Source organism: Tyto alba, unplaced genomic scaffold, assembly GCF_018691265.1.
Source record: "Tyto alba isolate M040663 unplaced genomic scaffold, T.alba_DEE_v4.0 Super-Scaffold_2, whole genome shotgun sequence".
Taxonomy (NCBI): domain Eukaryota; kingdom Metazoa; phylum Chordata; class Aves; order Strigiformes; family Tytonidae; genus Tyto; species Tyto alba.
The window spans coordinates 16,906,072-16,920,927 of NW_024881282.1; the positions used below are offsets into that span (position 1 = coordinate 16,906,072).

At 38.9% G+C, this 14,856-nt stretch overlaps 1 protein-coding gene across 2 annotated transcripts in view; it reads left to right on the top strand.

The window, feature by feature from the left end:
• The window catches only part of AASDHPPT (aminoadipate-semialdehyde dehydrogenase-phosphopantetheinyl transferase), a 33,072-nt gene extending 20,677 nt beyond the window's left edge, over positions 1-12,395 (top strand). The window contains exons 5-6 of one of the 2 annotated variants that reach the window (XM_032990875.2): positions 4,945-5,022; positions 12,202-12,395. In XM_032990875.2, coding sequence (XP_032846766.2) covers positions 4,945-5,022; positions 12,202-12,360 — 237 coding nt within the window. In that variant the 3' untranslated portion in view covers positions 12,361-12,395. The remainder of the gene's footprint in view (positions 1-4,944; positions 5,023-12,201) is intronic. The other variant, XM_042792567.1, reaches the window with a different exon arrangement.
• The last annotated feature ends 2,461 nt before the right edge of the window (positions 12,396-14,856 follow it).

The window sequence follows — 14,856 nt, forward strand, 5'->3', positions numbered from 1 at the left end:
GTGGTTGGTTGACTAAAATAGCCTGACGATGATGATGTAGATAGCTCCCTGTATCACTTAAATGCTTTATAATTATTTGATTTTTCCTTATTGCTTAGTAATGACTGCTAGAAGCTTAATTTAATTTTTGTCTGAGATATGTCTCCTCTTCCATGCTTGCCCTCCTGTTTCCCAAGAGCACAGCCTTATAATGAGGCAGATTGTAGTATTTCAAATAAAAGATTTATTATCAAGTTTCATTTAAATACATGCTCAACCAGTATATCATTTCATTTAAATATTAACATTTATTTAAAATTAAATTGGAAAAAAAAATTAGTTTTTCAGTTACCAATCCCCAGCCTAAAAGTAAGCATCACTTTTACTTTGTCTTCTCCCAGATTTCTTTTAATTTTGTGCCCATTTTCTTCTTTAAAAAAGTGGGGGGTTTGCTTCATTAATTGCCCTTGAGCCAACTTCTTGAAACAACTTGTTAACTGCAAACAGTAATTTTGAGAAATCTGTGAGAGTCATCCAATAGAAGTTGTTAAGAATCACCTGTAAGACTGCATATTACTGGTATAGTATTTTTCTTGTGTTCCCAGCTGTGATGAATTTGCTTGAGTGAATTTTTTCTACCAAACAATATAATGACCTCACTTTTACTTTTCATATCTGCCTATATCTTTATGATAGGAGATGATCAAAGAGAGCAAGGATGTTTAGTATCCAATTATCACATATTTTGGATTGTTTTATTTCAGTTTTAAAGGTAATCTAATTTACCAAAAGCGGAAGACAGTAATAAAGGGGATTTTGCCTATTTAAATTACAGAAAATAATCTGAAATCTCCTTCAGAAAGTACCATGTAATGTGAAAAAAGCAACTTAAAAGCATAAAGACTAGAGAAGGATCTATCACCTTATACTTGTCATGACAAAAAGGTCAAGAGAAGTATTAGTGAATTAGAGCAAGTCAAAGTTGACACTGTTCAGACACCGTGTAACTGTTTACAACAAGAGCAAACCCTGTTCATACTGGAGATAGAATTTTTATGTGAACATTAAAAAAAAAAAATTTCTGTTATTTCATTGGAAATACACAACAAAGTAGTTCACTTCATAGTTGACTGTTTGCTGTCCCTTTACCAAGGGTTTAGTTTTTTTCAATGTGTCTTTCCCCTCCTCTGCTCCTCATTTATTTTTGAGCTTGGATAGAAGGCAGTAGCTCAGAAACAGCCTCTTGGTTTTTGATCTTGATGGATAGATTTAGCTGTAGGCACTTGTTTTCATACAGTACTCTAGAGATTGCTACTCAGATTCCCTCCAACTGTTTTGGAAGGAGTAGAAGAAAAAAATACAGTAAAACTTCATTTAAAAACATAAATTTATGTTAAGATATGTTAAAATATGGGGGGTTTTGACATAGGCAATGCACGTTTTGCTCATTTTGAAAAAGTGATAATTAAAAGTTTACTTAACCCAGTAAATGGTGACACAGTATTTGTATCTGGGTGTTAATTTAGGATGGAGCCATTATTATGCTGCTGATGATGATGATTATTATGAGTAATTCTATATGCTCCATTTACTTCCTTTGAAGGAAATAGACTTACAGAATGGAGTACTAGTTAATTTTAATAAAAGTGAAAGAAGTTGACCAATAATAATTATGACAAGTTTTATAATTTAGAGATAAACGTAAGTTTATAGTAATATACCTGTAGCAGATCTGATATGTGGGAAAAAAAAATCTAATTATTGATTTGCAAAATGTTAAGTGTATTCATGACTTTCCTTGTTAGGCCAGTTTTGTACAGTTGATCAGGAAGAACGGCTGGATAGCACTTACTGGATTTAAGAGGAATCTTAAGTGAGACATAAGACAATTCTGGTTTGGTCCCTACCTCAGTTTTGAATACAACCAGTTTATAAAGAAAGCATCAAATTTATCTTATACCTTGCTCAGGGATTAAGAATCACCTGGCATCTCTGCTGCTACATAAATAATTGTTTGCCTTTTTTTCACAACAAATATTTGCTTGGTTTCTCTATATGCAAACACATTACAGAATATGAATTTCAAACCGAGGTTACCTGGGTCAGTTTGAAACATGTTTAGTAATTGGTGTTGGTGTGCAACTGTAACGGAGTCTTTCAGTAAGAGAAGTTAATCCTGTTGTATTGTCAGGAGTAAATAGGAATGAAAACTTTTACTTCTAAGACTAGCTAGTCAACCTGGATTCACACAGCAGTCAGTTCTTCTGGCTGGGAAGGTACAGTTTTCTCATAAACTGTCTGTTGCTGAGTGAATCCAGAATGATTTAAATCCCAGACAGTGTTCTGCTGAGCCTTTGAAATGAGTCTCAATGTGCCTGTAGCTTGAACAGCTCTAGTAACACTTTGGTTCTGTGCAGAGAAAAACAAATTTTGATCCATTACATGTTTTCTGGTTTATAGAGAGGAATCCTAACAAAACAGAGGTAAAGGAATTCCTCCTTTACCTTAGAGGAATTCCTGTACGGTTGTTCTCTTTCTGTTTTTGTTTAATCATCTATTTGCCAAACCCTGCCCCACATATTTCCATTTAAGAAGTTGGATTTATTTTATAAGCTGGTATAACAATATCTCCAGGTGAATAGAGCAACAAGTTGATTTGCTCTTTTTTATGGTTCCAGTATGTTTCATTAACTCTATACCTTAAAGTTTTTGCTGGCTGCTAGTAGAGGCCAGGGAAGATCTCCTTCCCTTCTGTATTTGTTTTAAATTTACATTTCTCTGAAGCAGCAAACATAAGAAGAGGGGCATAGTTTGTTATGTTTTATTGTAAAATGCTGAAAACTCTTTTGTGATCACAGGGGATACGTGAAATAAATGAGTTGGAACCTTCTGAATTCATTATCCATTGGTCAGGGTCTCTGCAGGGGAGTGGTCCCTGTTATCTAAAGAGTCACTGCCTGTTAAATGCAACCTTGAGCTGATAAAAAATTAGTTTTATTAACAATATGTAAAAAACTTTATAATATGTTTATAGTTGCACAAACAAGAAGTAATACATAAGTTCACTTCATGAAAGTAAATTTTTATGCATTTAGCTTAAAGCTGTAACACAGTTGTTTGCAGATTTTGATTACAGATATAGGCCACTGCTGAATATGCTGTGCTGTGTCCTCTGTTCTCACCAGTCTTTGACCTCTTGGACATGCAAAAAATGAAAGAGGGGCAAAAATAAAGTGACAAAAAATTGAATGTAGTAATTTTTCTATATAGATAAACACAAAACGCAGCCACCCTAGAACTATATAAATTGTTTAGCTACACTTGATCAAACGTGGTTTTCTTATTCTTTTTTTATTTTTGAGTAAGTTATGGAAATGTGGATAATATGTACAAATGGTTAGATTTCATTAAACTTGAGGTTACATATTCTTTATGCTTGACTTATTTTCAGTCTTGTACCCTAGTAAAGAAACAGAAAACCTACTAAAATACTTCATAGTAAGTACGCCTACCGCTCTTGCAGTCATGGGAAATACCACTTACACTGCAGATCTGTTACATGTTTCTCATGTGCATTAAGTATTTCTCCTAATCTAGACAGAATTGAAGTAGTCATTTTCTTATTAGTGCTTTGCAGAAAGGTAAAACAACATGAACTTGATGTTTTCTTTATAAGTCAGTGAGAGAGACAAAGTTCAATGCTAAATCTGTCAAATAGGCACAGTTTTGGTGCTGAAGAGATCAAAGTAAAAACACAGTCCTACTCCCACAAGCCAAGACACATCTCTGCCAGTAAAGTCCCCCAGCCTTATAGTTGTACTGCTGCTACAACAGCACCTGCTGTCTTGGTTGAGTTGAGTTAAGTAGATCCAAGCTGAGCATCTTGGCACTTTTTTTTTATATACAGGGCTGTTTGGGAATCACAGAAATTATATTTTGCAACTGGAATCTTTGAAAATCCTGTATAGTAGATGAACTTTAGACAAGTGTTAATGCAGACTGACAGCATTGTTTTAAAAGACATTTTACTTAGATTAAAGGAAAAAAAAAAAAAAAAAGGCGATCAACAACGTGTCAGAGGAAATAGGAGGACATCATGCTTTCTTTATATTATAATATAGTACAGTTAGAGTATTCCCCAAGGAAGCGGAAATTGGAACTTCAGTCATACCTCCCAGGAGAATATCCAGACTACTAGCCGATTTTCAGATTAATGGTGATACCTAAATTGTTCATTTTTCTAGGTAAAATTTTTGTTGTTCTTGATTTCCATTTTAGAAAGCTTGTGCAGAAATTATGGGAAAATTTTTGGATAAAGAAACAAAAAAACATTATTCCCCCCTTTATGTGTACTAAAAAAAGAAAGCCAACAGGATTATGACTTGACTATAGAATAAACATTATTCAGAAATAGTATATAAAAGTATTTTTTTCTGAAATGAATTGTTTATAAATTATTCTTAGCCTTTCTAGAGAAAAAGTGCTCAGACTGCCATGTCAGAAATTTGAAGTTGTGATCTTACACTCTGTCTGAAGCCAAGAGTGAGGGAGTATTTGGTTTAAGTTTACACTTACATCATTGTTTTTCAGAATACTTCCCAGAAATTCACAGTTCATCTCATCGGAAAACAGATAGTTAAGATGGGTTATATGGCTTGTGACTTAGAAGGGACTGGTAAAGGAATGCTAAGGTCACAGACTTGAATATAAATATCTACAAATGGGTGAGATGATGGTAACCTATAGTAGCCAGTTCAGCCCAGGTAACTTTTTAATGTGTCTGCATCATTGAGCTCTCCGCCAAAACTGCCAAAAGGGACTATTGCTTTTTGAATTTCATCATTCTAAACTATTTTAAATTATGTTTTGCTATTGTTCTGAACCATATTACAAACATTTATATAGCCTTTGCTGGAAACAGAGTAAAGAAAATGCATTTACATTGCCATTTTTCATATCTACTAGGAAACCCGGTTAGATGACCATCATCATGTTGCAGTGGCTCTCGGGAAACAGGAGGGATTTGGACAGAAGTGTTCTGATGTAAGAAATTATGAAACGTTTTCAGGTCTTGGTAACTAATCACTTGAACATAAACTTAGTCTGATACTGTAGCTAAAAGTTTGTTATCTCAGATGTAGGGCCAAGGAGAAAGCTTATCTTGAAGCACAGTATTAACCAGATTATTACTGAACTGTTACCTCTAGTTCTATTGTGCCTACTTCAGGAAAGGTCTGGGAAGGAGAACTGGTTTCAGAGGACAGCAACAGATAATGTAAAATCTGGAATGTATGCGTTACAGCATTCAGTGTCTTCATTCGAGAGAAGATTAAGTAAATTTTGTCACAACCTTCTAGTGCTAAAGTGGGAAAGATGATTTTCACAAAGGGAAATGGAGACAGTGAACCAATCTGAACGGCTAAACTAGTACGGCACCTCACCAAGTTGAATTTAATAGGGGACTGTCAGTGCATGTATCCCAGAGCAGATCCATCTCTCAAACACCATTATGACAAGATAACTCGTGAGACAAACAACAACAACCAACAGATGGGAAGAACAGCAGTGTTAGTCTTCATTACATGTGCTGTCTATTGAAAGAAGCAACAAAACTACTTGAAAGCTTTTCAGGATTTTCTGTGTAATTTAACAAAGACCTGAGTCATGAAAATAGCAATAAAAGTCAAATTTGAGGCAGACTGGCAAGTTGTAGCCAAAATAACCAGTCAGCAAAGGAAAGTGTGACAAATTGCCAGGTTTGTCTGTGGTGTTTTAGTTGCTCAGGAGAAAATGGGCTAGTAGTTTTCTGTTATTTAGACACAAAGATTTTGACAGGAACTAGAGAGAAAAAAAAAAAAAGCTATATGAATGGATAAAAGGTTGAAAGTGGCCGTACACACATCTATCAGGGTCATAAAGTCTGCATCTGTGTTCATGGATATCACAGAGAGGCAGATCTTTTAATAGTATTGCTTAGATTTAAAAAAAAAAAAAAAAAAAAAAAAAAAAAAAGAGGTATAAACTACCTGTGAGGATTTACTGTGGTAAATCAGTGCTCAAATATTCAAGAAAATATGTGCATCCTGTTTGACAGGACATACTTAAGTTCCCTGTGGGGCTGCATATCATCATTCCTACAGGAATACTGATATCAGTCTGAGGTGAAAAGAAGGTGGCTGTTATTTCTAAAGACAATTACCTAAGTATTCTACAAAAATCCAGTATTTTTAAGTATTAACCTTCATCATCATTGTCACACACCTTAATATTATCTTAGAAAGAATAGGCATGGTATCAAGAGTCATGATGAAAAGTCTTTGAATGAGAAAGAGTCTCAAAGGTGTACTTGTCCACTGACTAAATTTGTGATGACCTAAATTTCATTAGCTCAATTAATTGAAAAAAATTCTTTTTAAATAGGACAAGTGAGCATTCTGTGACTCCCCAATATGGAAATGAAGTGAAAAATTCTGTACCTATTGCATTATGCCTTTTTCAGGACTCCTAACAGTAATGGGATGAAATGAGAGTGGCCTTCTCTCTAATGGAACTGTAAAAAAGGATTATAAGTATTGCTAGATGTGTTGAGAGGAAAACGTGGTCTTCGTCTTAGTTCAAAAAAAATTGAGTTTGTAGACATTATGAAATTGCTTCAGCACATCAATGCTTGTTTCTGTTTCCCCTCTGTTATCACAGGAGTAATTTGTTATGTCCTGTTTGTAGAACATGTAGTTTCAGGGAGCTTGCTTCCCAACCTGATAGCAAGTACCTACAATTCACAGGAAGGCCAATTGTTACTTTCATGTACTATAATTTAAATTCTCTACTGTCAAGAATCTTAACAAAATGTCTGCAGATGACTGCTATATGCTTGAAGAGTCAGAACATGTATCTACATTCTTAACCTAGTGTCCTGGTTTGAGCCCAGAGAGCAACTGAGCACCACTCAGCCGTTCACTCACCCCTTCCTCCTCAGGAATGGGAAGGAGAAATTTAAGTAAAAGGCTAGGGAATAGAGGTAAGGACAGAGAGGGGTGGCTCACCCACTACAGTCAGGATTAAAAGACAGATTCATTAGGGGAAGAAAAAGAACATCAGTTTAGTTCAAACACTAACAGAGACAACACTTAACAAACAAGGTGGGACAATAAGAAGTGCCACCACATCCAAAAAACACCTCCCACCACCCTTCCCGGGCTCGGTTCTGCTCCTGATCTCTCTCCCTCCTCCCCCAGCAGCTCAGGGGGCAGGGATGGGGGTTACAGTCAGCTCGCTGCTCCTTCGTTCTCAGGTGGTGGGGTGAACGCTGCACATTCCTCCCCTGCTCCATATGGCTCCCCTCTCACTGCAGACAGTCCTTCATGAACCTTCTCTGGCGTGAGTCCTCCTCACAGGATGCAGCCGTTCCCATGCTGATCTGGCGTGGGTCACCCCTGTGTGTTGCAGTCCTCCCAGTGCTGAACTACAACAGCGGGGCTTGCTTCTTCCCTCAGAATCCTGGCTTAATTTAAGTGCAGATGCCTCTCCCGCTGTGGGCTCCTCCACAGGCTGCAGATTGGCCTCAGTTCTACTGTGGACCTCCGTGGGTGGCAGGGTGGGCAGCCCCACCATCTCACCACAGGATACAGAGGTCTCTGCTCTGGCACACCTCCCCCATGTCTTCCTCCTTCCTTTCACTGACCTCAGTGTTTGCATAGGTATCCTTCTCATAACTCCTCCTCACAAGTCCCCACACCCTCTCAGGTTCCCCTTCTTAAATATGTTCTTATGGAGGCACAGCCACTGTCGCTAATCGGTTCGGCCATGGCCAGACGTGGGTTCGACTTGGGTCTGGGGGAGCTTTTAAGAAGCTTCTCACAGAGGCCACTGCTGTAGCCCCCTCCCCTGCTACCAAAACCCCTGCCACTCAAACTGAGCACACCTAGATCTAGACAGTTATCTGAGGCAAGTCTCAATGAAAGATGGCTGAGTTTATAACTATACAATTCCTATGTAGGCCATAAAATATGTTTTCATCTATCACTTTCTTAATTTAACAGGACTTGTGATGAATTCAGTCAGAACACACTTGCCTTCAGACAAGCATGTGCTGAAGTTCAGACTAGATCTGTTAACAATCTCCTTAGCTCTGAGGCTTAGTTCATATTTGGTATGCATCTGTGATGTCACTTGCATGGCTCTAGGCACAGTTCCTGCAGCTTTACCTCATCTACAAAATACCAGATGAACAGGAATGTTTCAACACCATGTCACTTAGGTGAGGATATAAAATGACAGGCAGCTCAATTAACTTTTGCTTTCAGTCTGCATTGGACAACTTTGTTTTGCTGTGCTGTTACAACAAACACCAACCATTCTCTTGTCTCTCCATTTGTTCCTAGCAGTAGCTTACTGCTAAAAACCACTGAAGTGGAGAATAGACATTTTTGCTTTTACCTATTTACTGACCTCCCTTCTCTGATGTGACAGAAAGGGATAACAAAATGGGCCTTAGACAGGGTCACCTCCAGCACTTGCATGCAAACAAACAAATGCCTACAAGGCACCATTATGGACAAATCCCCCAAACCTTCTCCAGGAACTCAACATGCTGGGGTGTCTCTCTGAAGTGCCTGTACTCTAGTGCACACAGTATGGGGAATAAACCATAGAGATCTGTATACAGCTGCAGGGCTATGATCTTGTTGGGATCATGGAGACAGGGTAGGATAGCTCCCATGGCTGGAGTGTTGAGATCAAGGGGTACAGGCTCTTTAGGAAGGACAGGCAGAGAAGATGAGGAGGGTGAGTTGCCCTTTAAGTGCTAGAGCAGCTGGAGTGCGTGGAGCTCTGCCTGGGGATGGATGAGGAGCCAGCTGAAAGTTTATGGGTTAGGATTAAGGAGAAGGCAAGTCACGGTGATGTTATAGTGGGTGTCTGCTGTATGCCACCTGACCAGGAAGAACAGGTGGATTATGCCCAGTACAGGCAGGCAGAAGCAGCCTCCCATTCACAGGCCCTGCTCCATACGAGGGACTTCAGCCACCCCAGTATCTGCTGGAAGCACACAGCAGGACATAAGCAATCTAGGAGGCTCCTGTAGTCCACTGACAACATCTTCCTCCTCCAAGTGATAGAGGAGCCAACTAGGAGAGGTGCTTTGCTGGACCTCCTACTCACCAACAAGGAGGTGCTTGTTAGGGATGTGAAGGTCAAAGGCAGCCTTGACTACAGTGAACATGAGGTGGTGGAGCTCAGGATCCTGTGGGCAGGGAGAAGGGCTCACAACTGTGGACTTGAGAGCAGACGTTGACTTCCTCATAGATCTGCTTGGAAGAGTCCTGTGGGATAAGGCCTCAGAGGGAAGCGGAGCTCAAGAAGACTGGTTAATATCAAAGGATCACCTCCTCCAAGCTCAAGAAAGTTCCGTTCCAATGCATATAGAGTCAGACAAAAAGGCCAAGAGGTCTGTGTGGAGACAGAGCTCCTAGCCAAACTCAAACACAAAAAGGAAGCATACAGAGAGTGGAAGCAAGGATGAGTAACCTGGGAGGAATACAGGAACATTGGGCATCCAGGGACACAGTTAGGAAAGCTAAAGCCTAAATGGAATCTAATCTGGTCAGGGATGTCCAAGGCAATGAGGAGGGTTTCTGTAAGTGCATAGAAGCCAAAGGAAAGACCGGGGACAATGTGGAAAATGAGACAGAGGCCCTGAGTACACAGGACATGGAGGATGCTGAGGTATTGAATGCTGCATTTACCTCCATCTTTATTAGCAAGACTGGCCTTGAGGAATCCCAGGTCCCAGGAATGAGAGGGGAAGGAGCAAGGAAGATGTACCCTTAGTGGAAGAGGATTAGATCAGGCATGTACTTAAGCAAACTGGACACGTGTAAGTCCATGAGCTCTTATGGACTACAGCTGGCAGATGTCATTACAAGGACACTTTCAATAATCTTTGGTTGATCGTGGCAACTGGGAGAGGTACCCAAAGACTGGAGGAAGGCAGATGTCACTCTGTCTTCAAGAAGAAGGACCCAGGGAATTACAGGCCTGTCAGCCTCACCTCAATCTCTGGAAAGGTGGCAGAGCAGCTAATTCTGAAAACAATTTCCAGGCACATCAAGGACAAAGAAATCATCAGGATTAGTCAGAATAGCTTCAGCAAGAGAAAGTCACGGTTGACCAACTTGGTAAACTTCTACAATGAGATGACTGGACTCGTAGATGAGGGGAGATCAGTGGATATTGTCTACTTAGACTTCAGTACCTTCTACCTCTGAACACTGTCTTTCCTGAGATCTTCCTGGAGAAAATGATGTACGTACTGGATAAGCAGACAGTGAGGTGTACTGAAAACTGGCTGAATGGTTGAGACCAGGGAGTGGTGGTCAGTGCCACAAAGTCTGGTTGGAGGCCAGTAATTAGTGATGTACCCCAGGGGTCAGAATTGGATCCAGTCCTGTTTAACATTTTCATTAATGATCTGGATGACGGAGCAGTGTACCCTCAGCAGGTTTGCTGGTGATACAAAACTGAGAGGAGGGGCTGATATACCAAGAGGTCATACTGCCATCCAGAGAGGCCTTGACAGGCTGGAGAAGTGGTCCAAAAGGAACCTTATGAAGTTCAACCATGAGAAGTGCAAAGTCCTGGGGAGCAGCATCCCCCAGGCACAAGGACTTGCTGGGGGCCAACCAGCTGTAAAGCAGCTTTGCAGAAAATGCACTGCGGGTTCTGGTGGACACCACACTGAACATGAACCAGCAATGTGCCATTGCAGCAAAGAAGGCTAATGGTATACTGTGCTGCATTAGACAAAGTATTGGCAGCAGGTCAAGTGAGGTTATTCTTCCCCTTTGCTCAGCACTGGTAAGGCCACATCTGGGGTACTGTGTCCAGTACTGGGCTTCTCAGTATGAGACATGGACATACTGGAGAGAGTCCAGCAAAGGGCCATAAAGATGATTAAGGCACTGGAATGACTGTTCTATGAGGAAAAGCTGAGAGCTGGGACTGTTCAGCATGGAGAACAGAAAGCTACCAGGTGGATCTTAGTAATATATATAAATACCGGAAGGGAGGATGCAAACTGGATAGAGCCAGGTTCTTTTCAGTGGTGTCCCATTACAGGGCCAGAGGCAGTGGGAACAAACTGACACACAGAAGGTTCCCTCTGAACATCAGGAAGCACTCATTTTTTCACTATGAGGGTGTCCAAGATTGCCCAAGGAGGTTGTAAAGTCTCCATCCATGGTGATATTCAAAAGCTGTCTTGACATGGTCCTGGGCAACTGGCTCTAGGTGTCTCTGCTTGAGCAGGGGGGTTGGACCAAATGACCTCCAGAGCTCCCAATCTCAGCCAGTCTGTGATTACCAGACATCAGTATTTGCTCCCCAAGAAGTTAACAGTACCTTAGCCTGCATCAGAAATGAGTCAGTTTGTGTGATGTACAGAATAACCCCACTGCAGAGTAGCCTTGATGAATTCTATCAAATACTAAGCATTAAGAATATGTTGCTTGAACAAAGTATTCACGTTCGATTCATGCAGCTGTACTATTTGCCCTGCTGTCTGGAAAGAATTACACTTACAGATAGCATACAGCAGGCTGCACAGGAACATGTGCTCAAAAAACTAAACCTGTTTTTCTTTGAAATGTGATTTTTCTTGAAGTGATGGAGCTAACACAGAGACTGTGACACTCATCTCTCATATCTCAGTCTGCATTTAATCTGGATTTAACACGGGGAACTGTGGGTTGACTGTGACCAGTTTTGTCCTTAAACAGTGTGAGTTTGAGAAAAGCATGCACAACTCTAGTGATTGCTGGTATTGGTACGAATAGGCACACCTCTAGTGGAATAAATCTTCGTGCTATCATCTCAAATAATCATGTCTGCTGGAGAATGAAGTACAGTTAGTTTGTTGGTGCTTTTTTAAATTCATTTTCTCTAGACTTAATTACTCATTCTGTGGTATTTGCAGCATTCTCTGTCCCTCGTTCTTTCAGTTTTCTGAACTACACTTGAAAGAAAAACTTGCTTTTTCTGTGTGGCCTGTTAAATGCTTCTGTTAGTTACTGTATAGCCTAAAGTAGGGACAGTGATATTGGTCTTAACTGGAATATTTTCTTTCTTCTTCAGTAAGCAATGTGTAGATTAAAATGGACGGAGAATATTAAAGGAAGAAAATTGAGATTTATTGATTCATGTAATATTAATATGTGTTTTCCTTAGGTATGTTCCATGGAGCCTAACCAACCACAGTTTACATTATTGACTTTTGAAGATTTAGTTGCATCTGGTATTCCAGTCACACCTGAGGATCCTGCATGTTGGGATAATTTTTTTTCTAAGCAGGAGTGTCCAATGAAACAGAATTCCCATTCAAGATAAGAATGTTTGTAAGAAAAATAAAATTGTCAAAAGTTTTTATGCTGTTATTCTATGTAATTCAGAGTGTGGGCAAAAGTGCACATGAGTAAATGTAACATGTTTTTCCTTATTTAAAGTAAGTCTGATATTCACCTTTTTAAAATTGACATTCCTTATCATGATCTTGAGGAAGATGAGTGTTTCATCAGTGAAGGAATTATGAGTGAAAGGTCTGGGCTGGCCACATGCTTTTCTGCTTCTTCATGCCTGTGGTTCTTACACTTCAGTAATTACCCATGCTAGGAACAGGGAGCAAAGCTACAATAATGTTGATTAGTCAACAAGTGTTTAATATATAAAAATGTGTTTCTATAGTTCATTTTTGCTGAAGCTTAAATTATGATATTGCCTTTTTTTTCTTAAAAAAATAATAGTTTTATTCTCAGATGGATGAATACAGCCAGAAAAATGGATAGTAATCTTTTTGCTGTTGCTATACGGTGTAAGTGTTTGTGCAACACTTTATGTAGTATCAGGCTGAAGAGGTCTCAATCTTAGTAGTCTTGAAACTACATCTGTGCAAAACTAGTTTCAGGCAGGGAATTAACTTATAAGTATTTCATACTCTTCTCACTTACAATCTTTGTTAATTAAAGCTTCCTGTATGTAACTTGGGATTTGACTTTTAACAGTTCTTCTCGTATTTTTTCCCTCAGCAATAGATATGAGCCAAACAGCAGTTCAATTTTCCTGGACTTGCATTTGCATCTGTACTGTCCTAGACACTAAATCATGGGGATACACCAAACAAAAAAACCTTATTTACTTTTTTCCAGAAAGTCTTATAACATCTGAAGACAGAGTATTTTATTGTCTTGCAGTGAATTAAATTTTCTGGAGAAGATCTGTAGATCTTGAGTGCACCTTTAGAATATTTCATATTCTTTTTCTAAACAAATCCTGTTTTGTGCCATTACCTCTCACTATTCTTTCTAGAAGTCATATATAATATGGTCCATATAAATGGAAACATAATGAACAGAATGAGTCATACTGAATGGAATGATTTTCACAACTAAAAAGCATTTCTGTCCTACAGTTAAACATCGATCTTCAGTGAATTTGGGTTTGTGTACAACTTGACTGCACCCTTTATTCTGACTAAAGGAGAATCTACTTGTAGTGTAACAATTCAATCCATGCATTATTACAAACATAAAGAAAAGGTTTAGAGAAGGATATGAGTTTTACAATATTATACAAGCTCTTGGAGTTTTGCTGTAGATAATTCTGAATTCAAATATGTTGCTAAACTTTCTTACTTCTACCACTTCTGATAAATAATTTTGTATCCGTTTCAGTGACTTTCTCATCTTCCATGTTAATCCTAGTGTTTGGTGGTTTTCTTTTTTCCACCAAAACTGCAAAACAGTGACTCTTCTCTCCAGACTCCACATGAGTTATTTTAGCTGTTCAGTAATTTCAGATCTGAAGTTAACAGAAATACAGATTAATTTATATACATATTTTAAGTCAAGTATTCCAGAGTGGTTTTTTTAAATTAAATACGACTTTTGATAAATAATTGGCACTCCATGGAGGCCACAAAAGGCTATTGAGTGATTATGTAATGGTATCACTTACTGGGGTAGGATATTTTTAACAGATTCAGTTGACTTTGTCTTTTTGTCCTACCTGAAGTGTCAGGTAGTCCCAGATGGGCAAGCACATGAAGATGCTTAAGAGCTGAGATAACTAAAAACATTACAAAGCTGAAAGAAAAAACTTGTTCTGCCACAGGTTTTGGAAATCTGCAGAATAAGGAGGGCTATTCAGAGTACAAGGGGCTGGAGAGTACTGAGCTCTGTGGCTGGCTGTTAACTGGTCCAGTACATGCCAGTCCCCACGAGTCCCTGAGGACCCTACCAATTGCAGTTGTACCAGCCAGTTTAAATTGCCAACTTTTTTCCTGGGACAATGAAATGAACTGTAAATATGGGATGAAATGAATAGAGAATTTTCAGATCTGGATTTCTAGGGATAAAGGAATTAATTTCAGAGTAGAGGTGAGTTATTTTTGCATGGTGACACTGTCTCAAAACAATTTTCCTCTCATTGGAAAGAGTTTAAAAAGTATTAATGAAATTATTTATAATATTGTGCTTGCATGTAAGTAGAGGACAAAGAAATTTTGTTAAATTAGTGAATTACACTTGGTTTATTTTCCAGGAATGTGATGATTTTCAGGACTATATCTAATTAGAAAGGTTACAAAAACAAAGGAGTTTGTGAAATAAAATCATAGTTTCTAATGGTTCAGACACAATCGTGTAGAAGATTGTGTTTTCTCATATTATGATTTTTCCATGTCTTTAATTTACACTGAACTATTTGAAAAATAAGATTAATCGCTCCTTTTTTAACCTTAGGTAGCAATTAGGTGAGGTGATGGTAATGCCCTGTGAAGGGCCACATGAGCATTTTGTTTAGTGTCAGTGTAACGGACAAAATTTTTAC